The sequence below is a fragment of the Colletotrichum navitas genome (assembly GCF_030913465.1).
Source record: "Colletotrichum navitas strain CBS 125086 chromosome Unknown LY79scaffold_8, whole genome shotgun sequence".
NCBI classification, from domain to species: domain Eukaryota; kingdom Fungi; phylum Ascomycota; class Sordariomycetes; order Glomerellales; family Glomerellaceae; genus Colletotrichum; species Colletotrichum navitas.
Window position 1 is genome coordinate 429,874 of NW_026850554.1, and position 13,171 is coordinate 443,044.

The 13,171-nt window shown below is 49.6% G+C and overlaps 4 protein-coding genes across 4 annotated transcripts; 2 read left to right on the forward strand and 2 right to left on the reverse strand.

Moving 5' to 3' along the window:
- The first annotated feature begins 300 nt into the window (after positions 1–300).
- Positions 301–2,148, forward strand: LY79DRAFT_385025 (uncharacterized protein). The gene is made up of 3 exons (XM_060552885.1): positions 301–748; positions 804–1,086; positions 1,138–2,148. Exons 1-3 carry the CDS (start codon positions 672–674, stop codon positions 1,852–1,854), a joined length of 1,077 nt encoding a protein of 358 aa, XP_060418201.1. The 5' UTR covers positions 301–671; the 3' UTR covers positions 1,855–2,148.
- Positions 2,149–2,419: 271 nt separating this feature from the next.
- On the forward strand, positions 2,420–3,365 carry LY79DRAFT_507882 (uncharacterized protein; the record flags this gene model as incomplete). Its single annotated transcript, XM_060553870.1, has 2 exons — positions 2,420–3,016; positions 3,099–3,365. 2 exons carry the CDS (start codon positions 2,420–2,422, stop codon positions 3,363–3,365), a joined length of 864 nt encoding a protein of 287 aa, XP_060418202.1.
- A 395-nt stretch (positions 3,366–3,760) lies between these two features.
- LY79DRAFT_576702 (uncharacterized protein) lies at positions 3,761–7,577 on the reverse strand (the record flags this gene model as incomplete). The annotated part of the gene is made up of 5 exons (XM_060559818.1): positions 3,761–4,332; positions 4,621–6,607; positions 6,665–6,848; positions 6,877–7,072; positions 7,556–7,577. The coding sequence occupies 5 exons, from the start codon at positions 7,575–7,577 to the stop codon at positions 3,761–3,763; spliced, it is 2,961 nt and encodes a 986-aa protein (XP_060418203.1).
- Positions 7,578–9,204: 1,627 nt separating this feature from the next.
- LY79DRAFT_541569 (uncharacterized protein) lies at positions 9,205–10,061 on the reverse strand. The gene is made up of 2 exons (XM_060556943.1): positions 9,308–10,061; positions 9,205–9,226 (listed from the first exon to the last, which is right to left on the reverse strand). Exon 1 carries the CDS (start codon positions 9,691–9,693, stop codon positions 9,319–9,321), a length of 375 nt encoding a protein of 124 aa, XP_060418204.1. The 5' UTR covers positions 9,694–10,061; the 3' UTR covers positions 9,205–9,226; positions 9,308–9,318.
- Between the last annotated feature and the right edge of the window lie 3,110 nt (positions 10,062–13,171).

The following is a 13,171-nucleotide window of genomic DNA, read 5'->3' on the forward strand; positions in this document are numbered from 1 at the left end:
TTTCGCATGGCGCTCCTTGTGATTACTATATGCATGCTTTTTGAGCATGTGTCCTGGGCTCCAAGCGCCCAACATCGACAAGCCAGGGATGAACGGTTTGTTTGCTCCAGTCGCTTTCTTCTGGACTCTTTGCTTCCCTGGTCTTCTGTCTTTTAAGCCCCTGCAGTTGCGTTCTTTGACGCAGTACGTCATTCTCATACCGTCACCCTGAGCAAACAGTATCGCCCAAGATATTCGCGGCCTAAAGCCCTGATACGTAGCCTTGCGCTACCTGTCCAGCGAAAGCAATATCAGCCAATTAAAGCGGGAGTCGAATCTTCTGGGATCACGCGCCTGTCTGGCTTCAGCAATCTGATCCGAAGTACCCGTCTACCTACCTACTTACCTAGGTAGGTACCTAGGTAAAGGGCTTGTACTTCCGTTATTGTCCAACCCATTCTAGAACGTAAGTAAGGTAGGTACATGACCAAGGCTCTTTCCCAAAGTCTGAAAAGAGTCAATTTAACCAATCACCCTCTGATACGGCCTAGGTGGGTACGACTTATTACCGCGCTTCCACCTTCTTCCTTCCACCTTCTTCCTTCCGCCGTCATTTAATACCAGTCTTTCCCTCCTTTATTCAATCTTTTCGAAATCATCTTCCCTCATCAGAAACAAGTCCGAATTTCATAATGTCCGCGCCTCGAGTTTTCAAGGGTCGCGAGGAGGAGATGACGATGGAACAGCTCGCGGCTTCGAGCGCTACAGCGTAAGTGATAAGCAATAAACCAAGACAAGCTTCCCTTGTACTAATACCTTAATAGAAAGATCCAGTCAACCAGCGGAGGCTTTAACGTTGGGGATGTACCCCTGATCAAATCCGACATAGCCTCCAGTCCAGCTGCCAATGCACAGCCCGTCACCGCTGAGACCAAGAAGCGCAAAGCAGGTCGCCCTTCCAAGACGAGTAGGGCTGTCAAAAAGCTCAAATTGGCCGAAAGCCCCGAGGTCGAGGCCGAAACTCCGCAGAGCGCTGTCCCATCGGCTGAAAACTCGTCTTCCTCGCCTTACGCGACTCCGGACTCTCCTTCTCTCAATAAACGGAAGGTTCGCAAGGCCGGCGAATACTTTAAGAATGTGCCTAACCAGGTGACTCAGATGCAACAATCTGCTAGAGAGCTCAGTCAAGGTGCCAGTGTGCACAACTCCAATGACGATGTGAAGGAAGACGCTGTCCCCGAGCCTGTCTCAGTTCATACCCGGCGCGGTCGCCCGCGAAAGAACCAGATACCCATTCCGGTCAACACAACTGGTAAAGGCAAGTCCAAAGCCAAGCTGCCTCTGCTCGTCTCCCGACGCTTATTCCCCAGGCGATACACAAAAACTAATCAACGTGGGATCATAGACTCGGTTCGAACCAGCCGCGCCTCTACTCGCATTGGTTCTGAGAAGGCTGCTCCTGCCAAAACCCCTCAGGCTCGGGCTGCTCCCACTAAGAGGGTATTTGCGTCTTGTTTCTTCGTGTTTCGAGATTCCGAACTGACCAAGAGAATGACAGGCCTCTTTCTCTTATGGCCGAGGTGTTGGTCGTCCCAAGAAGACTCCCCGCAAAGGAGATTCGGGCAACCCGCAGTTCACCAGGGAGGAGTATGTCGTGGAGAAGATCGTCGGCTCCCGCATCGACCCCATCACCAAAGAGCATATGTATATGGTGAAGTGGAAGGATTACACCGCGAAGGACAACACCTGGGAGCCGGTGAAGAATCTTGGAAAATGCAGTTCCCTTATCAAGACATTTACCGACTCTCAAAATTCAAAGGGAAGGAGAAAGGGAAGGAAGTAAAGGACGCTGGCCAGGCTATGTCAACAACTTGACCTGCATCGTTGTTATCAATGCTCAAGTCGACAACCTGGCTCGAATCTGTGCTTTGCGTTGCGGGGATATTTTCATTTTGACTTTAAGGCGGTCAACGCTCATGGAAAAGGAACATCGAGGGCTCAACGGAATAGGAGAGCGCCTCGAACTGAGTTTCCTGGGAGCAGGTTGCTCTCGCATTTGCATAGGGACGGAATGACGTGGGGGGTGGTGGTGCAGCTTTGGTAACTGCCGACAGTAGATTGGCCAACTAGTCTAGCTTAGCTCCCCACATGATATTCTCCGACTGGATGATTTTACCATCCCCCTGGCCTCCAATTCAGGGTTCATAGTGACCTCAACCCTTCCTTCAACGTGTCCGTCGTGCGGTGGCACTCAGCCCCAACAATCGCTGCCTGTTAACTTTTTCCTTCCACCTCCGCCCACTCTCCCGACTCACGGCACAAACGCTCCCTCAAGGCTTCGACGGCGTGCTAAACCAAAGGTTCGCGATACGCGACACACCCAAAACAAAACTTGACCGAGTTTCCCCTCCCCCGTCAACAGAAGCCTCACATCGCAAACATGGACCCCGTCCGCTCCGCCCTCCAGCCGATTACCCACAACCTCCCGGCTCCGATCCGCGACCTCGGCGTCTCCATCATCGGCGAGCAATGCTACAAGTCCCTCCTCCTGGATATCAACATTGAGGATGTCGACTGCATCAAGCTCGGCCTCTCCAAGGGCGTCGGCCTCGGCATCGTCGGCGTCTCGGGCATCGTCAAGCTACCGCAGATCCGCAAGCTGACGGCCTCGCAATCGGGCGAGGGCATCTCGGTGCTCTCGTACCTCCTCGAGACGGCCTCGTACATCGTGTCCCTGGCCTACAACTACCGCAACCAGTTCCCCTTCAGCACCTACGGCGAGACGGCGCTCATCATGGGACAGAACGTCATCATCACGGTCCTGGTCCTCAACTATACCCGCCGCGCCGGCCTCGCCGCCGTCTTCGTGACGGTCCTGGCCGCCGCCGTTGCCGCGCTGTTCACCGGCAACCTGGTGGACATGCAGACCCTCGGGTACCTGCAGGCTGGCGCGGGCGTGCTGAGCGTCGCGAGCAAGGTCCCGCAGATCCTGGCCATCTGGCAGGAGGGCGGCACCGGACAGCTGAGCGCCTTCGCTGTGAGTTTCTCCCCTCTCTGCCGCTTCCCCCTCCACCCCCATCGTTCCCGAGACTTGTGTTGCTGACGTTGCGGGTTCCCAGGTCTTCAACTACCTCGCTGGCTCTCTATCCCGCATCTTCACCACCCTCCAGGAGGTCGACGACAAGCTCATCCTGTACAACTTCATCGCCGGCTTCCTCCTGAACGCCGTGCTCGCCGCACAGATGGCGTACTACTGGAACGCGCCCTCCAAGAAGGCCAAGGGCAAGCAAAAGGTCCCCGTCGCCGCCGCTCCTCCGTCCAGCGGCTCCTCCACGGCCAGGTCGACGACGCCCAAGAAAGGCCCCAGCACGCGCCGCCGTGGGTAAGTACGTAGCAGGAAACCAAGGTGGCGATCAACTCTTTTTCTTTGGGGGGCTACCGTGGGCGTTTAGATACCATGCCTGTTGCTCCGGTAATACAGTGAGCAGATTTCATCGATCTTAGCCATTGCCTCCCAATGTGTACAAGCTTCCTTTGATGAGTGGTGCCCAACGTGTTCTATTTGATATAACGGTAGGCATGCTTTCCACGCGTAAATCCGACACACCCCCAATCCCTTCGCTATGCCGCACCAAACCAACTGGGTATGCCCGTAGGCAGTGACCCCAAAATCGCAATCGTAACATCGTCTGCTAGCGTCCAAGTTAGGACATAAGGATAAAAGGGCAGGGAGTAAGGAGGACCTACCTCGTAATCCAACAAAAAAAAAGGCCGCAGCCGCTCAGTGGCGGAGGGCGAGGAGGGAGATCAGGCCGGCCGCGAAGGCCACGACCCACACACCGCAGCCGACAAGCAGCATGATGCGCAAGTTGCGCCTTTGGTGGAAGGAGAGGCCGGAGCACTCTCCGCGGGTGATGGCCGCGAGCAGTCTGTCCCCCGAGAGGGCGAGGATGGCGAACCCCACGAAGGGGAGGACGCCGGTGGTCGCCATGGCGGCGCAGTAGAACGCCTTCTGGCGGCGCACCGCCCTCTCGGAGAGCGGGAGGTCTCTGATGCTCGCGGCCATGTCGGCGAGCTCGGAGTCGGTGCCCTGGCCGCCCAGTTGACGGACGGCCTGCAGGGCGCGGTACCTCGCCATCACCTCTTCTGAGTAGAGGTGAGGCGAGGACCTCCGGCCCGCCGACGGGTCGTTGGCCAGGGCCTCGACCGCAGCCCGGTGGCTGGCCGTGGCGTTCTGCCTGGCCGTGGCGGCGGTCGAGGCCCGCTCCCTCGACAAGGGGGTTTGGGCCCGCCCCGAGTACTGTGTTGAGCAGTACTCGTGGGCGGGTTGCCCAAAGGTGTTTTCCCGGTGTCCTATATTGAGGAGAAGAGTTAGAAAAAACGGTTGACTCAAGGTAGCTTGGCAGAATGAGGGCTTGTTCATACGAGGGAGCGCCGAGAGGGAATGAGATCTTCCAGTGAGGGTTTCGAACGTGGTGATTCGAGCGTGGGTTTTCGAACCGGAATTCGAATGCGGTAGATTTGAAGCGTTGTTGTTGAAGAGGGAAGGAGGAAGAAGGAAGAGAGGAAGACAAGAGCAGAAGGTGTGGGAGGGCAAGAATATATAGGGCAAGCCATGAGTGAGAGAAGCGGGTACTTTACCTGGGTTAGAGAGGTTGCGACAATCAAAGTCGGAGTTCTTAATGCGGGAGAATATTGAGCGTGCGGAATCTTTTCGCATGGCTGGGCGAGGGAGACTGTGGCTACCACCCTGAGAAGACAAAGGCAGACCAGGCAAGAGGATACGGCCGGAGAGAGTCTGGTCCTCAAGACCACTGGCGCGGCGGACAGCTTGGCGTCTGGCAGCATCCTCGAGGGCGACCAAGGGGAAGGGGAGGTTGGCGTACACGTTGCTAGCTGGCTGTGTTGCTTCCATGGCTTGCTGAGCCCGTTCTCGCTCGGCTCGGATGCGGGGCCATGAAAAGTCTCTGTATGGGGTAGGCATGGGCTCCAGCTCAATCTCCTCCCATCCTTCCTGGTTAGGCTGTCTCTGCTGGAACACACGGCTTGGGGGTCTGACAAAGGAAGGGGACGGAGAACGTGAGGGCATCGAAGGTTGCTGGTTGCCCTTCTCCCACCAGGCCTTGGTAGCTGAGGTCTTGCGACTGGCAGGAACTCTTGTGCGCTGATTCTGTTGGACCAAGAGCGTGTCAGAGACGTTGGCAATGCTGCTGCCAGTCATAACACGACCAACAGCGCCAGTAAGAAATTCACGGTCATCAGTGACGGTTCGCCAGTCTTCGTCTCCCTCAAGGCCTGTTCGGTTCTCTGTGTCGCCTGATGCCACTGTTGCCATCCGAGTATTGTCAATAGCACTGTAGGGCTCTGTGGCTTGCATGTCGACCTCATCTTGATTGCATAACGTTGAGACAGGGACCTTGATACCGGACTGAGTGATCTGCCAGTCTGAGTTTATGGCTGGGGCGTGATAGAAGTCTTTCTTTTGTTGACTGGAACGCATGCGGTAAGGTGACTGCTGTGAATTGTAGGTCCGTGAAGATAGGCCTTGACGAACAATGAGACCACTAGAAGGCAGACTGAGTCCGGTCGCATGATGAAGAGCCCGGGAGACCTCCTTCTCAGCATGAGGGCGCAAGAAGACCTTGTTGTCCTCAGGTTCGGATGGCTGAGCATCAGTGTCTGAAGCATGGGATGATATGCCTGAGAAAGCATGAAATGGGTTCAGACGACTGACAGAAGCCTTTCCTTTGTCCTCACCAATGAACCGGCCCTCTGAGATATCCGAGATGTCTCTTTCATAATGAGACTCAGGGTGGGTAGCTTGCTCTGTGATAGAGAAAGGCTGCGTTGCAGGGATAGCGGGAGGGGGCAGAACACCGCGGTCGATAAAAATCGGGTACTGAGTGCCGTTCTGACCAGAAAGATGGGTAGCTTCAAGATTATCGAGAGTACGCTTCTTCTTGATGACATCATCCAGGTGAGACTGGAGCAACTGATGGGGTGGGTGCTCAGAGTTTGGAGCAATGGGGGGAGGTAGAGTGGGAGATGATGCAAGAGCAGGGGAAGACTTGGGCTCAAGTTTGACCTTGTCTTGAAAAGAATCGTCATCAGTAGAGGCTGGATAATAATTATCGCCATCTTCCGGATAGAAGGAGGAAGCATCTGGATAATCGAACGTTGCTTGCTGACCACTGAAGGGGTTCTCAGCAGTGTTGTATTGGTTGACTTGGTCCTTGGATTCATGGATAGAGGAGACCGAGCTGTCGACAAAAGCGTTCTCATTGTCCGATCCACAGAGGGAGACAGACGCATGGGGGCCTTGGTCGGTCGTCTTGGTCTGAAACTCAATGGCGGAGGTGGAGGATTGGTTGGTGAACTTGCTCTCATGGCCAGATTGGTTCCCTGCAACAGACTGCTGTGACCGTTCCGCTTCAGCCTGTCCCTTGGGCTGTCTGGATGCGTTGGATACTTCCAGGATTTCTTCAACTTGCTCTTGGGTGAGTTGCTCCTCAACGCGAAGCTCTTCCTCAATGGGAATTCTGGGAGTGGTAGGAACAATGTGTCGATGTGCCTCATTGAAAGAATTGTACAGAGGTCGGTTGGGTGTGAGAGACCGCTTAGATAGCCGCTGAACAAAGTCAGTTCGAAGCTCAAAGCTCAAAGAAAACAAATGAGGGACACTTACCTCTTGAGTATCCTGATTGTTCGACATCCTTGTAATGGATGAGTCCTTCTGTGTTGCGTAAAAGTAGAAGGGGCAAAAGATTTTGTCCTCTTGGAATGCTCTGGGGTTGATGAGGACAAAGGATATTTGACTAAGTGCCTGAGTCTTTCCGCAGGGAGTAGAAAAGTCTGAAGATGCTGAGGCTCTTGTTCGATGAAAGTCTGTGAATTTACCCGGCAGAACCTTTTCTTTTGTTGAGAACGAAGTCCAGATGGGATAAGGGAGAAAATAGAGTGACAGAACAGGCAAGAGTCGTTAACGGGCTGTGAGAAGTCGGTGGGCAGCCACGGTCTCCAAGATTAGAAGTGAGCGACCATTCAAAGTGATGATACAAGTTGTGCTTTCCAAAGAATAATCTTGAAGAGCTGACTTTGCAAAATATCGGTGATTCTGGTCAAAGCCCTTTTGTAATGCAATACTTGCTTTCGCGTTTGAAGCTTGCAAGAAGTCTTGGTCGCAACAAAAGAAGAGAGATGAGAGAGTGCCCTCGAAGCAAAACAAAAAAGGTCGATGTTCAGTTTGGAGAAGAAAGATGAGAATGTTCCCAGGTTGCAGACAGAATTTTGGATGGGTGAAAGGAAAAGTGTGGTGGAAAGGGTTGTGGGTGAGGGGGTTGCGGGTGAGAAGAATATCTCGAGACGCGGTATGGAGGAAAGATTGAGAAGAAAAAGGGGCAGCAGAGGTGTGTGAGAGAAGTTTATCGGGTGCTTCTGTTTGCAAAAAGGAAGGAGCAACAACGCGGGTAGATTTGGTCGCGCGGCCAGGAGACGTGATGCCGAGTTCGAGATGGCAGCCAGCACAAATGTGAATGCCGGGTCTTCAGCCTCCCCTCCTCGGTAGGCTGTCTATTACCCCGATGTGTGCCATACTGCATAATTACAGTTGTATTTCTCAGGTCAAAGAATGAACAGCGGACTGCGGCTCTGCAGCATCTTGGTTTTGTATGATAACACCCGTAATGTGTGTACTGGCCTGTACTTGAGTATTGTAACTCATGTTGATCGAAATCGAATACCGTTATCCACTGCAAGACACATTAGGAACAACATCTAGGCTATTCGAACATCGGTAACCTGATACTAGGGAAGCGAATGGTATCCTCCCAATGTCTGCTTCAGTCACTTGGGCCTCAGAGAGGAGAACATCATATACAGATAATTGCTAAGTAATTGGACCAATGAGTTGAAGGAAGGCAACTAGACCATTGTGAGAGCCTTGCCTGACTTTCGTGGCTGGCGTAAGTGCCTTGACCACGCCACGGTTGGCCCTCGACTCATTCTCGCTTTCATGTTGAAGTAGCCAGTTATGAACTGGCTGGCCCAGAATGCAAATAACATAATTATTGAGAAAGACAACAGATAGAAGAAGAGTGTGTTAATTAATCAACTTTTCAACTAGTTATTGCAGTACTTCTTGATGAGGATGTACGAAACCAAGTTGGAGATCTAGTATATTAGATGACAGGATTGAAGATGAGGCTCTTGATGGCCAACCTTTCGGCTACGGAGAAATTCTTCTCAATATACATGACAAAACGCATACAAAGACTCGATTTGGAGGCAAAAGGTAGTTTGGTCTGTTTATAACGAATGCTTCTACAAAGAATGGTTTATCCGTTGCTGGAAGACGCGTTCAACAAACCATTTGTTCCCTTGACCTGTATTGAATCTTCCAGGCAATGGCGTTATCGCAAGATGTGAAAAGCCCGTCCCACCGGCAACTTGGGGGCTATCCAGACAAGTCTACCGGGAAGGAATGAGACGTCGTTGGAGTAGGCAGGCACAACCGGCAACCCACAGGCCAATGGCCGGAGTTCTAGACTCCTGGAGCGAGGAATTGGTGAGATGCGATAAGATAATCGATAAGACCGAACCCTAGAACTTTCTGTTTATTTATTCTACCTACGGGGTACCTAGGTACCTAACCAACCAACCGGTATAAATGGTAGGTACCTAAGTATCTACCAGTTAGTTACCTACACTAGGTAAGGGGAGGGGAGGGGACCCAAATTGACAGGTAGTTATGGCCTCTAGAACCGCTTTTCCACTCCGTGTATCGTCGGCACCATCTGAGGCGATTGTTTCTCCGTCCACTACCACCGCCTCCCATATCTCGGCGTATTTCAAAGACTCCAAGGTTCCAAACAGTCCTTCAGCAGCGTCTGTTTCCATTCCAATGTCACGCATCTCCACCTGTTGACTCCCAAATTGAGACCTGCAGACGGTTTTGCATCGGTCGAACCTTCCGCAACTTACGATCAACAGAAGCCGCCGGTCTCTCATATCCAATTCAGCGAAGGGATGCCGACAAGCCTGTCAATCGCGGCAAAGGATCTGCTCGTGCGTTGCCGATCTACAGAAGACGAAACAAATCTCCTCATCGAGTACAACAAATGACCTTGGGACGGCATCGCTCACACGTAGCGTCAATCTCCAAAATCCCCGCAAAATCCACTGAGGGAGGGGAGGCCGGCATGCTATAATCATGGATTCTGGTCGAAGTCTCGACGAAGACACAAGGGAGGTATGAATAGGTAAACTCTGGCGTGCCCGCAGTCCGTGCTCGTCTCGTCCGAGTCTAACGGGGCCTCACGATGATTGACAGGCGCAAGCACTTTATGGCGTTGCGGGCCTCACGACGGAAAGAATGGTGGGACTGCATACTTCGTACGGGTGGGCCGTAGTGTTCGCACATACGGTACGACATACAGTACATGACCCCTCGGTTCGGCTGAGACTCGACGAACAGATGAACAAGCAAGATCCCAAACTGGGTAAGCCGAAAAAGCAAGGATCGGCACCGGACTGGACGCCCGGGACCCATCCCTGACGAAGACAAGGCGAAGAGCATTGTCGCCCCAAGTGCCACCAATGCAGCAGACCCGACCCTAGTTTCTTTCCTTGGAAGCTCGCCATCTCGCCGAGCGGCATCAACAACAACAAACAAATGGAATAAATCCTTGATGCATCGCAAACATATCGCATGGGCATGGCATCGTGGCGTAGCCGTGGATCGGATTTCTGCTTGCGGTACAGATACGCTGGCCCGACGACGAGGTGCAGGAGTCAGCTTCCCGGTCATATTTGGTCACGCCTTGCCAATTCGATTGGGCTTGTACCGGAATCTGTCCCGCGGAGCGTGGGTCTCGCGGAGGCGTCATAGATGATAGGCAAGCTTATAGTACAGTGGGGTGTCAGAAATCATGGTACACCCCACTTAATAACGCGTCACAACACGTCCTCCAACATTCACCTCTTCTTCTTATTTTTCCTATAACTTCAGTAAATTATGGCTAATTTATAAGCCTTTTGTTCTTATCTATTAGAAAGTCGTGGATTTTGGTATAAGCTTACTAGGGACTAATGTATAGCAATTATTGCCCTTGTGTTAGGCAGTAGAAGCTATTGTGACGCGGTAGCCTTATTTAACTACTCTGTTAACGTAGTCGCCTATACACTTTAATAATAGAAAAATAAGCAATCTACTAAGGGTATACCCTAAAAAGGAAGGCTAAAGAAACTCTTATATACCTAGAAACAGGGTATAGTTAGATTAGTAAAAATAAACTCCTAGGTTACCTACTAATAGCTCCTTTATAAGTATAGCTATATTATAAGCCTATAGACCCTTAAGTGTATCCTATAAGGCGCTAACTACTGTAAATAGAAAGTAATATAAAGGCTATTTATTATAAAAGAAATAGCTACTTAATAGCTTTAATTTATATATATATAGCTAAAGAATATTAAAGAATTAATAATAGTACCTTTTCTAGTAAACTTAGTGTTTATTAGAGTCTTTAAGCTAATTTTTTAGTAAAGTCTTAGTTTTTAGATAAGTCTTTATACTAGAATAATATAAATAATCTAACTGCCTAGGTATTTAGATTACCTTAAGAATAATAAAAAAAGTAGTTTATTAACCTTATAAGTTATATTAAGGCTAATATTATAATAATAGTGTAGGTAATAATATAAGAGGATAGTTAAAGTAAGCTAGTCTTCTTAGAGAGAGATAACACCTTAAGAAGAAGAGAATATAGCTGACACGGTTAAATAGGTGATGGATTTGATGACTAACTAAGCTAGAGCTACGGCTGGCAACAGCTGGTCTTATAGACTGGCGACAGGTGGGGCCTAGTGGGGCACTAGCTGTTGGCAGGATATTGGCCTGACCGATGGATCCATTGGCAAGGCCGAGAAAGTGGATCTGAAGGTTGGCCGCATATTGTCCTGTGACAAGTGCCCCCCTAATAATGGAAATAATTGTTGTATAGCGATTATTTGCTGGCTGACAGGGTAGTTAACTGTGTGCCTTAGGCTTCTACAAGGCTGTTATAGCTGTTGTAGAAAGGATATACCTAAGGGTTAATAGTCAAGGGCTAATAGTCCTTATTATAGTTATTATTATTACTATAACTATCACTATATCTATTATTACTGTATTTATCCCTATAGTTATTAAAGTCTCTATATTTATTAGTGTCTTTAATAGTGTTACTATTATTATTACTGCTATAATCCTAGTTATTATTACTAGCTAGGTAGTTAGGTTAATAGTAGTTAGCTTAGTACGCTAGTTAGTTAGGTATATACGTGGGCTAGCTATAAATTAGTTAGCTATAAGTTAGCTAGCTAGGCGTATATCGGTATAGGTATAGACTTTAGGCTAGTTAACTATAAGCTAGCTAGCTAGGCGTATATATAGGTTGTTAATATATAGGCTAGTTAGTTATATACATAGGCTAGCAGTGTTAATAGTTATATACTAGCTAACTATAGGATAATTAACTAGATGCTAGCTAACTATAGGCAAGTTAGCTAGATACTAGCTAACTATAAGCAAGTTAGCTAGAAGTAGGCTAGCAGTTAGCTATTAGCTAGCTGTTAGCTACTAGCTGGCTATTAAATTTATTAAAGTTATAGTAATAATCCCCTGTACAAATAGATCTATTATTATTATCCTAGGGACCTATTTCTGTAGTGTAACTAGTAGCATTGTTGTCTTTATCCTTATTGTCTTTATCTAGGGTATCTTAACTATAGTACTAGGCAGCTTTACAAGGTAGCGGTAGCAGCAGCAGTGGGCTATCCTGAAGCTGGTGGACCTGTTGCTAAAGGGACTGGATTTCCTCCTCTTGTTCTTGAAGGCGCTGATGGATGGGTTTACCTCCTGGCGGGTAACCTCCTCTAAATCCAGGGTGTAGTTAATGTAGCTTTTGAAGGCGTAGCTGGGCATATGACTTGAGGCCACGTTAGGCTGTTGGTTAGGCGTACGCTAGTTAGGCGTACGTTGGCAACGGTGTTAGCGGCGGTGGCTTTGAGTATCTTGCCGCTGGCTAGGGGTTTTGTGTGTCCCTTGCCTATTCACTCTCCTATTGGACTATATCCTCCTGGTTCTAGATTAGTATTATCCTTTAGGTAAGGGCCTTAACGGTAGCATAAAATTTTGCGGCTAAGAGGAGGGTTAGCACTACTAGCGATGTAGACTATTTACTTATAGGTAAGGAGGGTAGCGATGAGACAGTTGTTATTAACGGCAGTGATAGTGAAGTTGACGACAAAGGCAGTGAGGGCTTTGAAGGTGAGGGCAATGGGGGCTAGCAGTCTAGCAGGTGGCAAAAAAGGGTATTCTGAGATATGAAGTCTTGACGGTAAAGTTAGCAGCGATGTTGTTGGCTACAGTTATTGGCGTATATATGGCAAAAAAGCGTAGATCTTGAGGGAAATCTGGCACTGCACTTACAGCAGGGCTTTAGCCAGCGACTTTGTTGTTGTTGTTGTTTAAGGGCTTTAATTGACGGCAGCTCTAGCGGCGGTGACCTTAACGTGCAAAGGGGTAAGATAACTGATATAAAGGAGTGTAAAGAAGGGTAAGAAAAGTGAGGTTGTTGAAGTAAAGGTTAGCAATAGTAGTGTTGCTAGCTAGAGGTGTGGCGGATCTGGCCGGATGGGTTAGTCCGGCGTAGGCCGGCGGCAAAAAAATCTGCTAGTGGGCGCATATTGGTAGCTAGGCTAGTGAAAGGATGCCTCTAATTAGTTACCTTTAAGATAACTAATTAAATAGCTCTTAACAGCGATTAGCGTATTTGCCTCTTATTGTTATTAACGGCGGCAGAGGGTTAATTACCCATGGTATCGCAACTAGTTGTGCTACCACTTGACACAGTTAAATAGGTAATAGATTCGATAACTAACTAAGCTAGAGCTACAGCTGGCAACAGCCGGTCTTATAGACTGGCGACAGGTGGGGCCTAGTGGGGCACCAGCTGTCGGCAGGATATCGGCCCAACCGATGGATCCATCGGCAAGGCCGAGAAAGTGGATCCGAAGGTCGGCCGCATATTGTCCTGTGACAATAGCGCTAATAGCTATATCTAGTGCCTAGAAGAAGGATATCTACCTAGCTGTAATAATATAAGGCATTTTGTTTAGGATAATGCCCCTATTTACGCGTTAGTAAATATAA

Excerpts from the sequence above, each read along its gene's own strand:
- LY79DRAFT_385025 (XM_060552885.1), top strand. The coding sequence starts at position 672 with ATGTCCGCGCCTCGAGTTTTCAAGGGTCGCGAGGAGGAGATGACGATG. Across the intron at positions 749-803 it reads GCGGCTTCGAGCGCTACAGC|AAAGATCCAGTCAACCAGCG; the intron begins GTAAGTGATAAG and ends ATACCTTAATAG. Across the intron at positions 1,087-1,137 it reads CTTCTCTCAATAAACGGAAG|ATGCAACAATCTGCTAGAGA; the intron begins GTTCGCAAGGCC and ends CAGGTGACTCAG.
- LY79DRAFT_541569 (XM_060556943.1), bottom strand. The coding sequence starts at position 9,693 with ATGCCCATGCGATATGTTTGCGATGCATCAAGGATTTATTCCATTTGT.